The 17,718-nt window shown below is 38.0% G+C and overlaps 1 protein-coding gene across 4 annotated transcripts in view; it reads left to right on the plus strand.

Annotated features, from left to right (window-relative positions):
* Positions 1-17,718, plus strand: part of SETD2 (SET domain containing 2, histone lysine methyltransferase) — a 75,938-nt gene that overhangs the window by 21,626 nt on the left and 36,594 nt on the right. For 3 of the 4 annotated variants that reach the window (XM_081525876.1, XM_081525877.1, XM_081525875.1), the window contains 6 exons: positions 109-4,469; positions 7,012-7,143; positions 8,669-8,797; positions 13,982-14,105; positions 15,038-15,115; positions 16,850-16,947. In XM_081525876.1, the coding sequence (XP_081382002.1) occupies positions 154-4,469; positions 7,012-7,143; positions 8,669-8,797; positions 13,982-14,105; positions 15,038-15,115; positions 16,850-16,947 (4,877 nt within the window). In that variant the 5' untranslated portion in view covers positions 109-153. Of the gene's footprint in view, positions 1-108; positions 4,470-5,214; positions 5,292-7,011; positions 7,144-8,668; positions 8,798-13,981; positions 14,106-15,037; positions 15,116-16,849; positions 16,948-17,718 lie in introns of those variants that run through there. The other variant, XM_081525878.1, reaches the window with a different exon arrangement.

Genomic DNA, 17,718 nt, shown 5'->3' on the forward strand with positions numbered 1-17,718 from the left:
TTTGTCATTAGAAAGGACTTTTCATTTCCCCGACATTTTTAACTGTAATGCTAGCCATTTAAAAGTAACTTTATTGTAGTAGTAACTGCTCTTTTTGTTCATTCATAGGCAAAGATTGAAAATGTGCCGAAAACAGGTTTCATCAAAGGACCAATGTTCAAAGGTGTTGCTTCTAGTCGATTTTTGCCCAAAGGCACCAAGACAAAAGTTAATTTGGAGGAACAGGGACGACAGAAGGTGTCATTCAGTTTCAGCCTTACAAAGAAAACTTTGCAGAACAGGTTTCTGACTGCCCTTGGCAATGAAAAGCAAAATGATACTCCAAATTCCCCAGTTGTACCTCTTCAAGTAGACTTGGCCCCTAAAGTTAAAATGGACGTTGGAGATACATTAGCTACTACAGAAGAATCTTCGCCACCAAAATCAAGGGTAGAATTGGGCAAAATCCATTTTAAGAAACATCTGCTTCATGTAACATCCAGGCCACTGCTGACTGCTACCACAGCGGTGGCATCTCCATCTCCTCCCATGGCACCATTACCAGCAGTCATAGCAGAATCAACAACTGTAGATTCGCCACCCTCATCTCCACCTCCACCACCTCCACCTCCCCAAGCCACAACACCCTCATCACCAGCACCAGTAACAGAGCCAGTGGCCTTGCCACACACACCAGTTACAGTTCTGATGACAGCACCCATAGATGTAGCTGCTAGAGCCTTGAAGGAGCCACCAGTAACAGTTGTACCAGAATCATCAGAAGTGGACACTAAGCAGAACCCTGTATCTAATAGTTCAGAAGAACACATAACTCACAACTTGAATGAGCAAGCAGATATTACTTCACAAAAAGAAGATTCCCATATTGGGAAGGAAGAAGAAATTCCAGATAGTTCTAAGAGTAGTCTGGGCTCCAAAAAGACAGGTTCTAAGAAGAAATCCTTACAATCTGAAGGCACCTTTCTTGGTTCAGAATCTGATGAAGATTCTGTTCGGACTTCCTCAAGTCAAAGATCGCATGATTTAAAATTTTCAGCAAACATTGACAGAGAAAGAGATTCAAAAAAGAGCTTGGCAACTTTAAAAAATGAGGATTTAGGGAAATCTTCACGATCAAAAACAGAGAGAGATGATAAATATTTTAGCTACGCAAAACTTGAAAGAGATACTCGGTATATATCTTCTCGGTGTAGAGAGAGAGAGCGAAGGAGGAGCAGATCTCGGTCTAGATCTGACAGAGGCTCTAGAACTAGTTTATCTTATTCTCGGTCAGAGCGATCCCATTATTATGACTCTGATCGTCGCTACCATAGAAGTTCCCCCTATCGAGAAAGGACTCGCTATTCTCGAGCGTATGCAGATAGCAGGGCGAGAGAGAGTTCTGACTCAGAAGATGAGTATAAGAAGACATACTCAAGGCGCACCTCATCTCATTCTTCCTCTCACAGAGACCTAAGGACATCATCATCCTATTCTAAATCTGACCGAGACTGTAAAACTGAGTCCTCTTACTTAGAGATTGAGAAAAGAGGAAAGTATTCTTCCAAATTAGAAAGAGAATCCAAAAGGACTTCAGAAAATGAAGCAATGAAAAGATGTTGTTCTCCCCCGAATGAACTCGGATTCCGACGGGGGTCATCATATTCCAAGCATGATAACAATGCTTCCCGTTACAAATCTGCCCCTTCAAAACCTGTATCCAAGTCTGATAAATTTAAAAATTCTTTCTGTTGTACAGAATTGAATGAGGAAACCAAACAGTCTCATTCTTTTAGTTTACAGACTCTTTGTTCAAAAGGTAGTGAATTAAGAGTGATTAGTAAAATTCCTGAGAGAGAGAAGACTCAGTCTCCATCTCCATCAAATCAATTAAAAGATTCACCTACTTTTAAAAAGCTAGATGGATCACCTGTTTTTAAGTCTGAATTTATAAGACATGATAGCCATGATAGTATTAAGGAAGTAGACTCTTTATGTAGAGTGAAGAATGATCAATTAAGAAGTTATTGTCCCAGAGAATTAAATATAAATGGATCTCCAGGGGCAGAATCTGATTTGGCAGCATTTTGCACTTCTAAACATGACACTGTTTTGATGTCTTCTGATGATAGTGTGACTGGATCAGAGGTATCCCCCTTGGTCAAAACATGCATGCTTTCATCAAATGGATTTCAAAATATTAATAGATGTAAAGAAAAAGACTTGGATGATACTTGCATGAAGCATATTAAGTCAGAAAGCCCATTTAGAGAAACAGAACCTCTGGTGTCACCACACCAAGATCAACTCATATCTTTGCCAGTTATGACTATAGATTATTCCAAAACAGTTGTTAAAGAACCAGTTGAGGTGAGAGTTTCTTGCTGTAAAACCAAAGATTCAGATATATACTGTACTTCAAATGACAACCACCCTTCTTCATGTCATTCCGGAGCTGAAAATACTGAGCCTTTAGTAACGAAGATGTCTTCAAATAGCTTTATGAATGTGCATTTGAAATCAAAAACAGTTATATGTGATAATGGAAATCTAACCGATCAGCACTCAAAATTTGCATGTGGAGAATATAAGCAGAGTGTTGGTAGTACTAGTTCAGCTTCTGTTAATCATTTTGATGATTTATATCAAACTCCAGGGAGCTCACGTATTGCTTCATCTCTTCAGAGTCTTCCCCCAGGAATAAAAGTGAACAGTTTAACTCTCTTGCAACGTGGAGAGAATATATCTCCAGTTTTGGATGCTGTGCCGAAGAGTAAAAACTCAGAGTTTTTAAAGCATGCAGAGAAAGAAACAATGATAGAAGTAGGTAGTGGCCTTCCTGATTCAGGAAGGGGGTTTGCTTCATGGGATAACAGGCATAATAATGGACTGTCTGAGAAATGTGTGCAGGAGGCTCACAAAGAAGGGAATTCTCTATTGCCTGATAGAAGAGGAAGACCAGAGATCTCTTTAGATGAAGAAGGTGGAAGAGGACATGCACATACTTCTGATGACTCAGAAGCTGTATTTTCTTCTTGTGATTTGAATTTAACTATGGAGGACAGTGATGGTGTAACATATACCTTAAAATGTGACAGTAGTGGTCATGCCTCAGAGATTGTATCTACTGTCCATGAAGATTATTCTGGTTCTTCCGAAAGTTCAAGTGATGAAAGTGATTCAGAGGATACAGATTCTGATGATAGCAGTATTCCAAGAAACCGTCTTCAGTCTGTTGTGGTTGTGCCAAAGAATTCTACTTTGACCATGGAAGAAACTAGTCCTTGTTCTTCTCGGAGCAGTCAGAGTTACAGACACTATTCTGATCACTGGGAAGATGAGAGATTGGAGCCAAGGAGACATTCATATGAGGAAAAATTTGAGAGTATAACAGGTAAAGCCTGTCCTCAAACTGAAAAGTTCTTCTTTCATAAAGCAGCAGAGAAAAATTCCGAAATTTCTTTTATACAGCCCAGCCGAAAACAGATAGATAATCACCTGCCTGAAATTGCTCATCCTCAGAGTGATGGGGTTGATAGTACAAGTCATCCAGATATAAAATCCGACCCTCTAGGTCATTCAAATTCTGAGGAAACAGTGAAAGCTAAAATAGCTTCTCAGCAGCAAGAAGAGCTACCAGTTTATTCTTCTGATGATTTTGAAGATGTCTCAAATAAGTCTCGGCAACAGACTACTTTTCCTAACAGGCCAGATAGTCGACTGGGAAAAACAGACTCAAGTTTTTCTTCTTGTGAGGTCTCCCGAGTGGATGGCTTCCGTTCATCAGAGGAGCTCAGAAACCTAGGGTGGGACTTCTCTCAACAAGAAAAGCCTACCACCACATATCAGCAACCTGACAGCAGCTATGGAGCCTGTGGTGGACACAAGTATCAGCAAAGTGCAGAACAGTACAGCGGGGCACGCAGTTACTGGCAAGGCAACGGCTACTGGGATCCAAGATCAGCAAGTAGACCGCCAGGAGCTGGGGTTGTGTATGATCGAATTCAAGGGCAGGTACCAGATTCCTTAACAGATGACCGAGAAGAGGAGGAGAATTGGGATCAACGTGGAGGATCTCACTTTTCAAGTCAGTCCAGTAAATTTTTTCTGTCCCTTCAGAAGGACAAGGGTTCAGTGCAAGCACCTGAAATAAGCAGCAATTCCATTAAGGATTCTCTGGCTGTGAATGAGAAGAAAGATCTTCTGAAAAACTTAGACAGAAATGATATGAAAGATAGAGGGCCTCTTAAAAAAAGGAGACAGGAATTGGAGAGTGATTCTGAAAGTGATGGTGAACTTCAGGACAGAAAGAAAGTTCGAGTGGAGATGGAGCAGGAAGAGACAGCAATGTCTCTCGGCTCAGCACTAGTTGGGCCTTCCTGTGTCATGGAGGACTTCAGGGACCCCCAGCGGTGGAAGGAATATGCCAAGCAAGGGAAGATGCCTTGTTACTTTGATCTGATTGAAGAAAATGTTTATTTAACAGAAAGGTAAGCCAAATTAATACTTGTCTGAGAAGTTTTAACCTCTTTTTGTGAGAAAAAACTTAGCTTTCAGAAGTTAATATATGAGCTCAATTGTATGAAATATAGTTGTGTGATAAAATGTAAACTAAAAAATCTAAAAAGTATATTTGCCTATTTAGATTTGGTGGTGTTAGAGTCCCTCCCTTAATTTATTTTTCCTCTCAGGAAGGGGGTGTCTGCTTTTTTTTTCCTGCCTTTACCTCTTTGGTTCTAGAAGTACATTAAAACCAAAGTACATAGAGCAGCCCAGTTTTTCTTAAATTTCTTTTTACATGTGAACCTGGAATAGAAAGTGGAACAAAACTCCAGCAAAATAGTCTGCTCTTAGAGAAGAAAAAAGTTATGTTGGATTTTTTTTCTTCATTGTGAAGATTTTTGAAAAATATCTTTAGGTACTTTACAAGCTAGAACTAGATTGAAACATAGTGTTCTTTTGTCATGTTTTAAAATCTGATGCTAATAGATTAAACTTGGCAATAAGATAATGAGTTTTTAGGAAATAAATGGTAAAATCCCTCACATGAAATAAGGTATAATGAGAATAGGCTAATGAAAACATAATCTTCTAGAGCAGAGCTTCTCTCGGTCAACTTTCTTTCACCTCTTTCTGACAGTCTTAATTTTCTCAATGTAAATATATGTTGAATATGTGTTTAAAAAGTTTATAGTCTCCTAATCACCTACCTCCTTTTGGAAATTTCTCCTCTAGTTGAGAATCAACTTAGCCATCATCCCTTTAAGCATTCAGAATTTTTTAAAATGAAGACATTTTGCACTGTGGAAAAGGTAAAAGACTTCATCTTAACGTTAGACCCATCAGAAGTTTTTCCTATTTCAAAAAAACAACACTTTTTTTTTTTTGAAGGATAAAAAGAACCTCTTATAGTAATATTCATTTGTATCTAGTTGTAAATTAGGTTTAACTTCAAAATATTGAATATTTTAAGTAGTACTCCTTAGGTATTTTGTGAGTAGAGTCATGCAACTTACATGATCTTTGTATAGGAATAGAAATAAAATTAACCCAACTCTCTGGATTTTAGTTAGCAGTGAGTTTCAGATACAGATAAGACTATACACAACAAATTTGGTTGGTGAGAGGCATTTGAGGGCCTTCTGTAGGGGGAAGCATTTATATATATACAACATTTTAAATCCTGGAGAAGGGCATGGCAACCCACTCCAGTATTCTTGCCTGGAGAATCCCATGGACAGAGGAGTCTGGCAGGCCACAGTCCACAGGGTCGCAAAGAGTTGGACATGACTGAAGCGACTTAGCACACATGCAACATTTTAAAGTGCTTGACATATGCTGGGCATTTGTAGAAGCCACCGAGAAGACAAGTTACTGTTAGGTATGAGCATTCTTATGTCTAGTGAAAATAGGCTTACCTGAAAGAAATCTGGGCTTGTTAGTCCTCATCTGGCCTTCTGGAGCAATACAAAATAAGCTATTGCTTTTATATATAGCTTTTAAGTACTTGCAAGAAGGTATTTTGTTTATCTTTAGTCATCTTTTTTCAGGCAAAGCATATTCTTATGCGTATTAATGAATGTCTTTAATTGATCCAGATGAATCATTCTTATTATTGCAACTTGGTGAAAACTCTCATGACCCTGGTTAGGTGCTTTCTAAAACTGGGACTGTAGAAGAACTGATGTTGAAGGTGAAAGCAGATTAGTTTGGAGATTAAGACAGTCTCCTAGAGCAGCAGCTGTACTCTTCACTTGTCTGTTAGTTGAAGAGTAAGTGACAGTTCCCTGATCTTAAGAAGGGGAACTTATTCATCTATCCTTGAATTTTTTTTAAACAGGATTTGCACAAAAATGATGTTGCTGAAGGAGTCTCTAAAGGGTTTGATTGAGTTAAATTCTTGACTAAAAACTATTTTTTTTTTTTTTTGTAGCAATCCCTTATCTTCCTCAGCCTAGTAGCTCAACTATTATTTGTATAACCATGAGGACTAATTTTTTTTTTTTGACCACATGGCAGCATGCAGGATCTTAGTTTCCCTACCAGGGATTGAACCTGTACCACCTTGCAGTGGAAGCATGAAGTCTTAACCACTGGACCGCAAAGAAGTCCATAAGGACTAATTCTTAAACTTAACTTTAATTAATCAGCTGTGTTATTACCTGATACTCATATGAGTTTTCCAATTATCCTCTGGAGCCAAATATGAGTACTAACTTGAAACTGCTCAGAATTTGAGGCTTAGATGACAAGGACTAGGAAAGAAGGCTGAGTCCAAAATGGTAGACTTGAGCTTATCCCATCCTCCCATTTGCCAAGGCTGAGGTTGCCTCTCATCTGTTTTGCAACACAGTTCTTAGTGTTTTCAGTCTCATAAATGCTTAGTGGTTCTACATTTTTTCTTTTTAAATGATTGACTTAACCAGAATCATTAAATGGAAAACAAATGAGATTTGGCATTTTTTGACTGTGTATATTATATCATTGCTAGGACATTTATTTAACCAATTTTAATAAAATTTTACCTAATAGAAAGAAGAATAAATCCCATCGGGATATTAAGCGAATGCAATGTGAGTGTACACCTCTTTCTAAAGATGAAAGAGCTCAAGGTGAAATAGCATGTGGGGAAGATTGTCTTAACCGTCTTCTCATGATTGAATGGTGAGTCGATTAGAATGCTCTGCTTTTGCTCAGTTATTCTATTACATGTCTCTAAATATTGAGAAGAATTATTAAGAAGAGTAAAATTTAACTTTTCTCCTCCTACCTACTGTTGAGTATTTATGAGCCATGAACTCTCCCGGGTGAAACTGGAGATGAAAACTCCAATCTCCAGTTTATAAGAAGGCAGATTTCCCTCACATTGTGCATTAGATTATGACACACACTGTAAGTGCTCTGTAAAGTATCCCTAATGCTGACATAGAAATATTAATTTTTACCCAGTCTCCTTTTATCTCTTGTAAGGTTCATTTCCTGAGAAGTAAATGTTGGTATTTTTTAATTTTTACTATAAAATGAACTAAAATCCTAACATTTCAAAAGTGCTTAAAGTAAAATGTCTTGTTCTCCTAAGCCTCAATCCCTCTATTTGTAGTCTTTCCAGATAATTTTTATGCCTGTAGCAGCAGAGGTAGGTAGACATTTCCTCTTTTTATGTGTAAAAATGAAATTCTTACTTTATGTACTTTATGACACTTTGTTCCCCCTCACTTGCCACACACGCTTTTAATATGTTTTGGAGACCTAGTCAGAGTTACGTATTTTGACCTACCCAAATATTTCCCTTGACTATATTGTGTATTCTGTTCATAGTTAATGTGTAATTATTAATCTTCTATTGCTAGACATAAACATACTGAAGTATGTTTCATATAAATAGTAAATATCTTTATATTAAAAAATGTGATTTTTAAAAAACAATCGGAATGAAAATTGTATCATTTTTAACCATCGAAAGATTATTAAGGTGCTTTATAGTATAGGTGGGCTTCTCAGGTGGTGCTAGTGGTAAAGAATCTACCTGCTGGTGCTGGAGATGCAAGAGATGCAGGTTGGATCCCTGGGTCAGGAAAATCCTCGGAAGTAGGAAATGGCAACTCACTTCAGTATTCCTGCCTGGAAAATTCCATGGGCAGAGGAGCCTGTGAGCTTTGGGCTGTTGAGAATTCAGTAAATGTTTCGTTTGTCCCAGAAGCCATTAGGGAAGAGCCTTGCTGCTTCATATTGTGCTTACTCTGAACAAGGATATGTTTAATGATGACTTTGGTTTTGCTTAGATGTAGCTCAAGTAATTAGCTACATTCAGAAGAAGAGATTAGTGACGATTGGAGGGGAATATAAGAGAAGGTACACCGATTGAAAGTAAGTTAGCTCTGCGTGGTTGTCAGAGTGCCGCAGGCTTCCACGCAGTTTGGAAATGTATCTTAACACTCTGAGGGAGGGGTAATGACTAGTTGAGAAAGCTGTATTTTGGGCACCATGTATTTAACTAACAGTGTAGGCACTCAGTTCTAAGGAATCCCTTCATGATGGAAAGAATTATTGAGGGAGGCTCCCTTGGAGGTTTACCACTCATATGCTGATTATGCCATAAAGATACAGATATATTTACATAACTCTAGTGAACACGTTTTTGGTTCTTTTGCTGCTTTGAAAAATTAATTTTCTCCGTGTCTCTTTCCAGTTCTTCTCGGTGTCCAAATGGGGATTATTGTTCCAATAGACGATTTCAGAGGAAACAGCATGCAGATGTGGAAGTCATCCTCACGGAAAAGAAAGGCTGGGGCTTGAGAGCTGCTAAAGACCTTCCTTCGTAAGTTAGGTTTTAATCACCTTTCATTTCATTTGTGTTGTTGAACCTTTTAGGAAAATAATTAGCCTGTTACACTGAAGTTTAATAATGATTATTGTGCAGAATGACTCTTCGTAGCTAGTTTGTTTTTTTTTTAATTCACTTATTTTAGGAAATTAAATAGAAATCTCTTCTCTATATATGAGAGAGCAGTTTGTCCCTTGTGATGTTTGGAATAGGCAAGTCCTTTTTTGTCTGATAGTCACGTTACCTTTAATTCCAAGTAATTACCAAGTGTTTGTGTAAATCCTCAAAATCCCCATGAAATTCTGTAAAAAGGAGTTAGGACAGAATCTATAACAGTGAATCCATATAAAATTGAGTTGAGATAATAGTGGTGGAGAGTGTCTAAGGATATTAGAATAGAGAATTAAAGCATACTTGATAAACAGTAAACATTTTTGAATGAATACATGTTGCCTTCTGTCTAACTCATGTTCAGTTCAGTTCAGTTGCTCAGTCGTGTCCGACTCTTTGCGACCCCATGAATTGCAGCACGCCAGGCCTCTCTGTCCATCACCAACTCCCGGAGTCTACCCAAACCCATGTCCATCAAGTCAGTGATGCCATCCAACCATCTCATCCTCTGTCGTCCCCTTCTCCTCCTGCCCCTAATCCTACCCAGCATTAGGGTCTTTTCCAGTGAGTCAACTCTTCACATCAGGTGGCCAAAGTATTAGAGTTTCAGCTTCAACATCAGTCATTCCAGTGAACACCCAAGATTGATCTCCTTTAGGATGGATTGATCAGGTCTCCTTGCAGTCCAAGGGACTGTCAAGAATCTTCTCCAACACCACAGTTCAAAAGCATCAATTCTGCGGCGCTCAGCTTTCTTCACCATCCAACTCTCACATCCATACATGACCACTGGAAAAACCATAGCCTTGACTAGACGGACTTTTGTTGGCAAAGTAATGTCTCTGCTTTTAAATATGCTATCTAGGTTGGTCATAACCTTCCTTCCAAGGAGTAAGCGTCTTTTAATTTCATGGCTGCAATCACCATCAGCAGTGATTTTGGAGCCCAAAAAAATAAAGTCTGACACTGTTTCCCCATCTATTTCCCATGAAGTGATGGGACCAGATGCCATGATCTTAGTTTTCTGAATATTGAGCTTTAAGCCAACTTTTTCACTCTTCCTCTTTCACTTTCATCAAGAGGCTCTTTAGTTCTTCACTTTCTTCCATAAGGGTGGTGTCATCCGCATATCTGAGGTGATTGATATTCCTCCCAGCAATCTTGATTCCAGCTTGTGTTTCCTCCAGCCCAGCATTTCTCATGATGTACTCCGCATATAAGTTAAATAAGCAGGGGGACAATATACAGCCTTGACGTACTCCTTTTCCTATTTGGAACCAGTCTGTTGTTCCATGTCCAGCTCTAACTGTTGCTTTCTGACCTGCATACAGGTTGTCTCAAGAGACAGGTCAGATGGTCTGGTATTCCCATCTCTTTCAGAATTTTCCACAGTTTATTGTGATGCATACAGTCAAAGGCTTTGGCATAGTCAATAAAGCAGAAATAGATGTTTTTCTGGAACTCTTGCTTTTTCGATGATCCAGCGGATATTGGCAATTTGATCTCTGGTTCCTCTGCCTTTTCTAAAACCAGCTTGAACATCTGGAAGTTCACGGTTCACATATTGATAAAGCCTGGCTTGGAGAATTTTGAGCATTACTTTACTAGCATGTGAGATGAGTGCAATTGTGCGGTAGTTTGAGCATTCTTTGGCATTGCCTTTCTTTGGGACTGGAATGAAAACGGACCTTTTCCAGTCCTGTGGCCACTACTGAGTTTTCCAAATTTTCTGGCATATTGAATGCAGCACTTTCACAGCATCACTTTTGAGGATTTGAAATAGCTCAACTGGAATTCCATTACCTCCACTAGCTTTGTTCGTAGTGATGCTTTCTAAGGCCCACTTGACTTCACATTCCAGGATGTCTGGCTCTAGGTGAGTGATCACACCATCATGATTATCTGGGTCGTGAAGATCTTTTTTGTACAGTTCTTCTGTGTATTCTTGCCACCTCTTCTTAATATCTTCTGCTTCTGTAAGGTCCATACCATTTCTGTCCTTTATTGAGCCTATCTTTGCATGAAATGTTCCTTTGGTATCTCTAATTTTCTTGAAGAGATCTCTAGTCTTTCCCAATCTGTTGTTTTCCTCTATTTCTTTGCATTGATCGCTGAGGAAGGCTTTCTTATCTCTCCTTGCTATTCTTTGGAACTCTGCATTCAGATGGGAATATCTTTCCTTTCTCCTTTGCTTTTCGCTTCGCTTCTCTTCCCAGCTATCTGTAAGGCCTCCTCAGACAGCCATTTTGCTTTTTTGCATTTCTTTTCCATGGGGATTTTCTTGATCCCTGTCTCCTGTACAATGTCACGAACCTCTGTCCATAGTTCATCAGGCACTCTGTCTATCAGATCTAGTCCCTTAAATCTATTTGCCACTTCCACTGTATACTCATAAGGGATTTGATCTAGGTCATATCTGAATGGTCTAGTGGTTTTCCCTACTTTCTTCAATTTAAGTCTGAATTTGGCAATAAGCAGTTCATGATCCGAGCCACAGTCTGCTCCCGGTCTTGTTTTTGCTGACTGCATAGAGCTTCTCCATCTTTGGCTGCAAAGAATATAATCAATCTGATTTCGGTGTTGACCATCTGGTGATGTCCACGTGTAGAGTCTTCTCTTGTGTTGTTGGAATAAGGTGTTTGCTATTACCAGTGCGTTCTCTTGGCAAAACTCTATTAGCCTTTGCCCTGCTTCATTCTTTACTCCAAGGCCAAACTTGCCTGTTATGCCAGGTGTTTCTTGACGTCCTACTTTTGCATTCCAGTCCCCTATAATGAAAAGGACATCTTTTTTGGGTGTTAGTTCTAGAAGGTCTTGTAGGTCTTCATAGAATCATTCAACTTCAGCTTCTTCGGCATAGACTTGGATTACCGTGATATTGAATGGTTTGCCTTGGAAACGAACAGAGATCATTCTGTCGTTTTTGAGATTGCATCCAAGTACTGCCTTTCGGACTCTTTTGTTGACCATGATGGCTACTCCATTTCTTCTAAGGGATTCTTGCCCACAGTAGTAGATATAACAGTCATCTGAGTTAAATTCACCCATTCCAGTCCATCTTAGTTCGCTGATTCCTAGAATGTCGACGTTCACTCTTGCCATCTCCTGTTTGACCACTTCCAGTTTGCCTTGATTCATGGACCTAACATTCCAGGTTCCTATGCAATATTGCTCTTTACAGCATCGGACTTTGCTTCTATCACCAGCCACATCCACAGTTGGGTATCGTTTTTGCTTTGGCTCCATCCCATCATTCTTTCTGGAGTTATATCTCCACTGATCTCCATTAGTATATTGGGCACCTACTGACCTGGGGAGTTCATCTTTCAGTGTCCTATCTTTTTGCCTTTTCATGCTGTTCATGGGGTTCTCAAGGCAAGAATACTGAAGTGGTTTGCCATGCCCTTCTCCAGTGGACCACAATCTGTCAGACTAACATAGCTTAGCTTAAATATAAATTCTTATTATATGCAAGAGAGACTGTTGGCTCAGAAGCCCGTTTCTTTTGTGAAGAAGGAAATGGGAGAGAAGAGAGTGCCTGACTGGTTCACATAGCAGGTTAAAATTTCCTGAAGCTCTTGAGCTTTCCTCAGCTACTCACAAAGAACCCAGCTTTGGTAAAATGTACTAGGACTTAATGTTTCCATGTTTCTGACACCTTCACTGATGTAACTTCCATATGCTGATGGTAATACCAGTTTTATAAACTTTGGATTCCAAGCTATTTAGATGTTCACTTTTAGAGTATTCCCACTTAACAAGGACATACTGTCAGATGTGCACAGTGTAAGTAGGTATTTGGAACAAAACTACTAGTTAGTGTTGAAACATGACAGACGTCACCAAAAAAACAAGCAAATCCCTACCAAACCCTCCAGTTTTAGGTTGTAGGACTGGAAGGCAGTGCTGTCCAGGTTGAACTAATGTTGTTGTGTGCTTAGTTGCTCGGTCATGTTCGATTTTTTTTGTGACCCTTTGGACTGTAGCCCACCAGGCTCCTCCATCCATGAGATTTTTCAGGCATGGACAGAGGAGCCTAGCAGGCTAGAAACCAAAGGCTTGCAAAGAGTCTGATACAACTGAGCAATTGAGCATCAGCAGATGTTGGGCAGCTATCACCTTTGTCTAGTTACAGAAATTTCTATCACCCTAAAGGAAACCCCTTAACCCAATCAGCAGAATCTCCCTGTTGCTCCCTCTTCCCAACCTTTGGCAACCTCTAAATCTGCCATTTCTGTGGATTTACCTATTCTAAATATTTGTTTCTGGCTTTTTAAAGAAAGTTTTAAGCATAGCATTTTTTTAGCATGCCCCCCCCCCAAAAAAAAAGAAATATACTGATTTTGTCAGTATATCATAACAAATACAAATGTTTTACATTTTTACACTTAAAAAATCTCTTGGGTATTTGTTGTGGTTCAGTCGCTTAGTCCTGTCTGACTCTTTGTTACCCCATGGACTGTAGCCCACCAGGCTTCTTTGTCATGGGATTTCCCAGGCAAGAATACTGGAATGTGTTGCCATTTCCTACTCCAGGGGATCTTCCTGGACCGGGGATGGAACCCATGTCTCCTGCATTAGCAGATGTATTCTTTACCACTGAGCCCCCCAGGGAATCCCAGTGGTTAATATTAGGGCATGTTCATTAATTTTTTTGCTGTGTGTCTTGAGGGATCTTAGTTCCCTGACTAGGGAATGAACTCCAGGCGATAGCAGTGAAAGACCAAGTCCTACACACTGGCCTAGGGAATTCCCAGGGCATATTTATTTTGCAAGGATTAGAGAAAACTTCCAGGTGGGTCATTTCTTGTCAGAACTTGGGAGTAAAGCATAGAGAAGTATTTGTTTACATGGAGGTAATACTTGAAATCATTGGTGAGAATGAGCTTTTATAAAGGGAGAGAGGAGACTGAGAATTAGTATCTTCAATAGAGAAGAAACAGATAAGTAACTACTGAAGAACAATCAAGGGTGGAAACTAACTGAAAGAAGCCAAGAAGAGAGCTTAATCATGATTGTTGATAAATGTTAGAGAAAACTAAGACTTCTTTTTCTTTTTTTGGCCAGGAACACCTTTGTCCTGGAATATTGTGGAGAGGTACTTGATCATAAAGAGTTTAAAGCCCGGGTAAAGGAGTATGCACGAAACAAAAACATCCACTACTATTTCATGGCCCTGAAGAATGATGAGGTAAGTGGCATGAATGTGTTTGTTTTGAAACAGATCTGGAAATTGTTGAGTTTGAAAGGGTTCATTGATAGGGACTGATCTCTGAAATATAATAAGTGGCAAAAATAAGGAGCTGAACAATGTGTATAGTTTTTTTGTATTTGCTTAAAAACGATGAAGGAGAAGTATTTACATGTATATGTAATGTAAACATGCATGTTTCATACTACAATTCTTAAAAATCATTGATGTCTTCTAAAGAGCTTTTGTTTTGTTTATGTGGATTATATTTATCAGTATATTAAAAGCTGAGAAGTTGAAAATATTTTTTTATTAAACCATTAAAAGTGACAATAAGCCTATTATATATTGACACAAATATGCTTTTATGAAAATTGTTCTCAAAAAAAGTTGTTTTTTAGTGAGGAACACCATTTACAATTTCTTTAATGACTGGCTTAATAAATTTAGCTAGATTCTCATGTTTACCTCTGGTCAGTCTGGAAATGCAAGTTGTAGAGACTTATCCTTGGACCTGCTGATTCTCACTGTTAGAGTGGACCCAGCAAGAGTTTTAACAAGCTCTCCAGTGGATTCAGATACATACCCAAGCTTGAGAGCTACATACTGTGGTATTTCATGCATGCATTTTAAAATGAAGTTTTATACACGTGAAGTAAGATTGCAATATAATAGGATGTAAGAAATAGCTAAAAGAAAATGAGACATTGATCAATATGGAGATAATTTGACCCAGAGGTGAAATGTTGACAGCAGATCTCTTCAGAATTAAGAAGCTGGATATTTGACACTGTGATGTGTAAAGTTATATGAGAGAGTTCTCTAAAGGAACAGGAGATTAAGGGTCTTAAATTTGCCAGATGCTTTTCTTTTGCGAAATGCACATATATTTAAGGTCTCATTTGTAACTCTTAAATTATCCTTTTCCCTAGATAATAGATGCCACTCAGAAAGGAAATTGCTCCCGGTTCATGAATCACAGCTGTGAACCAAACTGTGAGACTCAAAAAGTAAGTTGAGGTAGATTTAAGAGTCTGAAATATTTGTTCACAACTGCTATTCTGACTATTAATTTTAGATCTATATCAAAGATACCCATGGATATTATTTTTAATCATTTTTTTCTTACTCTGTTCTTAAAATTTATTTAGAAATAAGTTTAGATTTATAGAATAATAAATAGTGAGGACTGAGTTCCTGTATGCTATCCTGCATTAGCTTCAACAACTGTCTACTGAATGTAACCATAGTACAGTTACCCAATCCAGGAAATACTATTAACCATTAACTCGTTTAAAGACTTTGCTTAAATTTTGCCATCTGTCATTTTTCTGGTCTGGGATCACATCCAGGAGCTCCAATTGCATTTAATTGTCACATCTCTTTGCCTATAAGTTGTATATATTGTTAAGGTGCCAAAATGAAAAACTGAATTTTAATTTTGATAAAGTCCAATGTGTAGTATTCAGATTTTATATCAATTATATATCAGTCTTATCCAGGTGCCAGATTTGATGGTTTTAATAACATTTGTAAGGGACTGAATGGCTGCAGATGAGAAAGACAATATGTGGTATACATGTAGGTATACTTCTCACCCTCAACAAGGCCAGACTTTAGGTGTTGGGTGTCTTTAGGTCCCTGTGCCTAGCACATAGTTGACACACTTGATGAATCCATGTACTGAATTTGATAAAACATTTTGAGATAATTAATGATCTCCATACCCTCTGATTTATGTTTTCAGCTTAGGAAACACACACACACACACACACATACATATACATATTACATATACATACATACATATGTATATATATGCATATATACATATGTATATATATTCACACACACATATACGCATTAGAATATTGTGGTTCTGTTTTAGGTTAAGAAAGCTGTGGATCCACTCCCTAGAAAAATATATCAATAATTTCCTCTCATATTGAAATAGTGGTTTTGATTCTTGGATATTTTTTGCTCTTTGATCCCTGAACTAATAGATGTAGCTCTCCAAGAGCTGAAACATATAATGAATAGGAGAACCCAGTGTGAAATTAATTAAGTTCTGGTTCTAGTTTTGACTGCAGCTGGTGCCCACATGTCTAGCCGAGAGTCTAGTTTTACTTCACCTCTTTAAGTCTGAGTTTTTCATCAGTAACATGTTCAAATGTTCTGGACAGGAGCTCTCCAGTCAACTTACATCTTAGCTATTTTGGAATTACAAGATCCAATTCTGGTATATTTACCCCCATTTTAATTGTCGAGTTTTATGCTCTTTTCTGATGCTTCACTTTCTGTACACTCAGCATTATAACCACTGCTTCATGCAGTTAAACTTTTGGCATGATTGTTTTCCTGTTTCCATGCCCCGTCTTATCTTAGAAGATAGTTACTTTTTACATAGTATAAAGTAATACAAATTTGTCTGGTACTCAGTGATACCAAACATTCCCTATATGCCTGTTTTTAGTACAAGTGAATCCTTACTGTATGGAAATGTGTTTTAAAATAAGTTAAAATAGCAGTTACTTTTATTAGAGATAAATTATAGATGATACTCAACTGGTAGCTCATTAAATAAGATTGATACTTTTTTTTTTAATTCCTCCATTTGATATTTTGGAAAGCATTTGTTGTCCAAAGAGACACATACCTAATTAAGGCAGATAATGATGATCTTAAAAAAAAAAACACAGATTAACCAGTCACTAATTTATTTTCTTTTAAAAACAACACCTCAGTGGACTGTGAACGGACAACTGAGAGTTGGTTTTTTTACCACCAAACTGGTTCCTTCAGGCTCAGAGTTAACATTTGACTATCAGTTCCAAAGATATGGGTAAGTATTGATTCTGTTCTGTTTTACTGCTTCTGATGGGGAAATATTGTTAAAGTGTAGGAGTCTAAAACTTAGATGTGAATTACTAAGAAGTTATATGTACTTTTAGTTCTTATCTATAGTGTTCTCTTTTAGTTTTGTGTATTTTCCTTCTGCATGTAGCATCAGGCCATTAAGGGATATTGTACAGGAACTACATGTTCCTCTGAACCTCATTTATGTAATTATGTTTCTAATGTAATTTTAAAACTTTTTATTATAGAAATGTCAACAGGGTGTGGATGTGTATAAAGAGAACAATATAATAAATCCCTGTGTAGCCATAATTCATCTGTCAATTATTAGCTCATGACTAATCTTGTCTCACCTATATCATACTCTGAAAAAATATTTTTGTCACCTAGTTCTGTCTACCAAAAACAGTAACTGATGCAATAGCACTGAATACCCCTTGCATTTATATTGTGGTTTTATAAAACCCCACTAAAAGAAACAGGGTTCCTTGAAGAAATGTCAGGTGTCAAGTTTGTGACAGATATTGAACAAGATGACTCTGGATTATCTCCTCATGCCAGAAAACCAGTTATAGAAGATTATGAGGGTCATGTCCAACGGATTCAGGACTAGCTTGAATAGAATCCCACTTACTGAAAGTGGGAGTGTTTTTATTTAAATTTAAGCATCAATAAGAATAATATCTACCAGTGGTTTGAAACACACTATATAAAATCCATCAGTTTAATGATACTTTAAAACTGCATTAGTCATAAT

The sequence above is a fragment of the Giraffa tippelskirchi genome, chromosome 9 (genome assembly GCF_054371585.1).
Source record: "Giraffa tippelskirchi isolate mGirTip1 chromosome 9, T2T-mGirTip1v1.2.pri, whole genome shotgun sequence".
Classification (NCBI taxonomy): domain Eukaryota; kingdom Metazoa; phylum Chordata; class Mammalia; order Artiodactyla; family Giraffidae; genus Giraffa; species Giraffa tippelskirchi.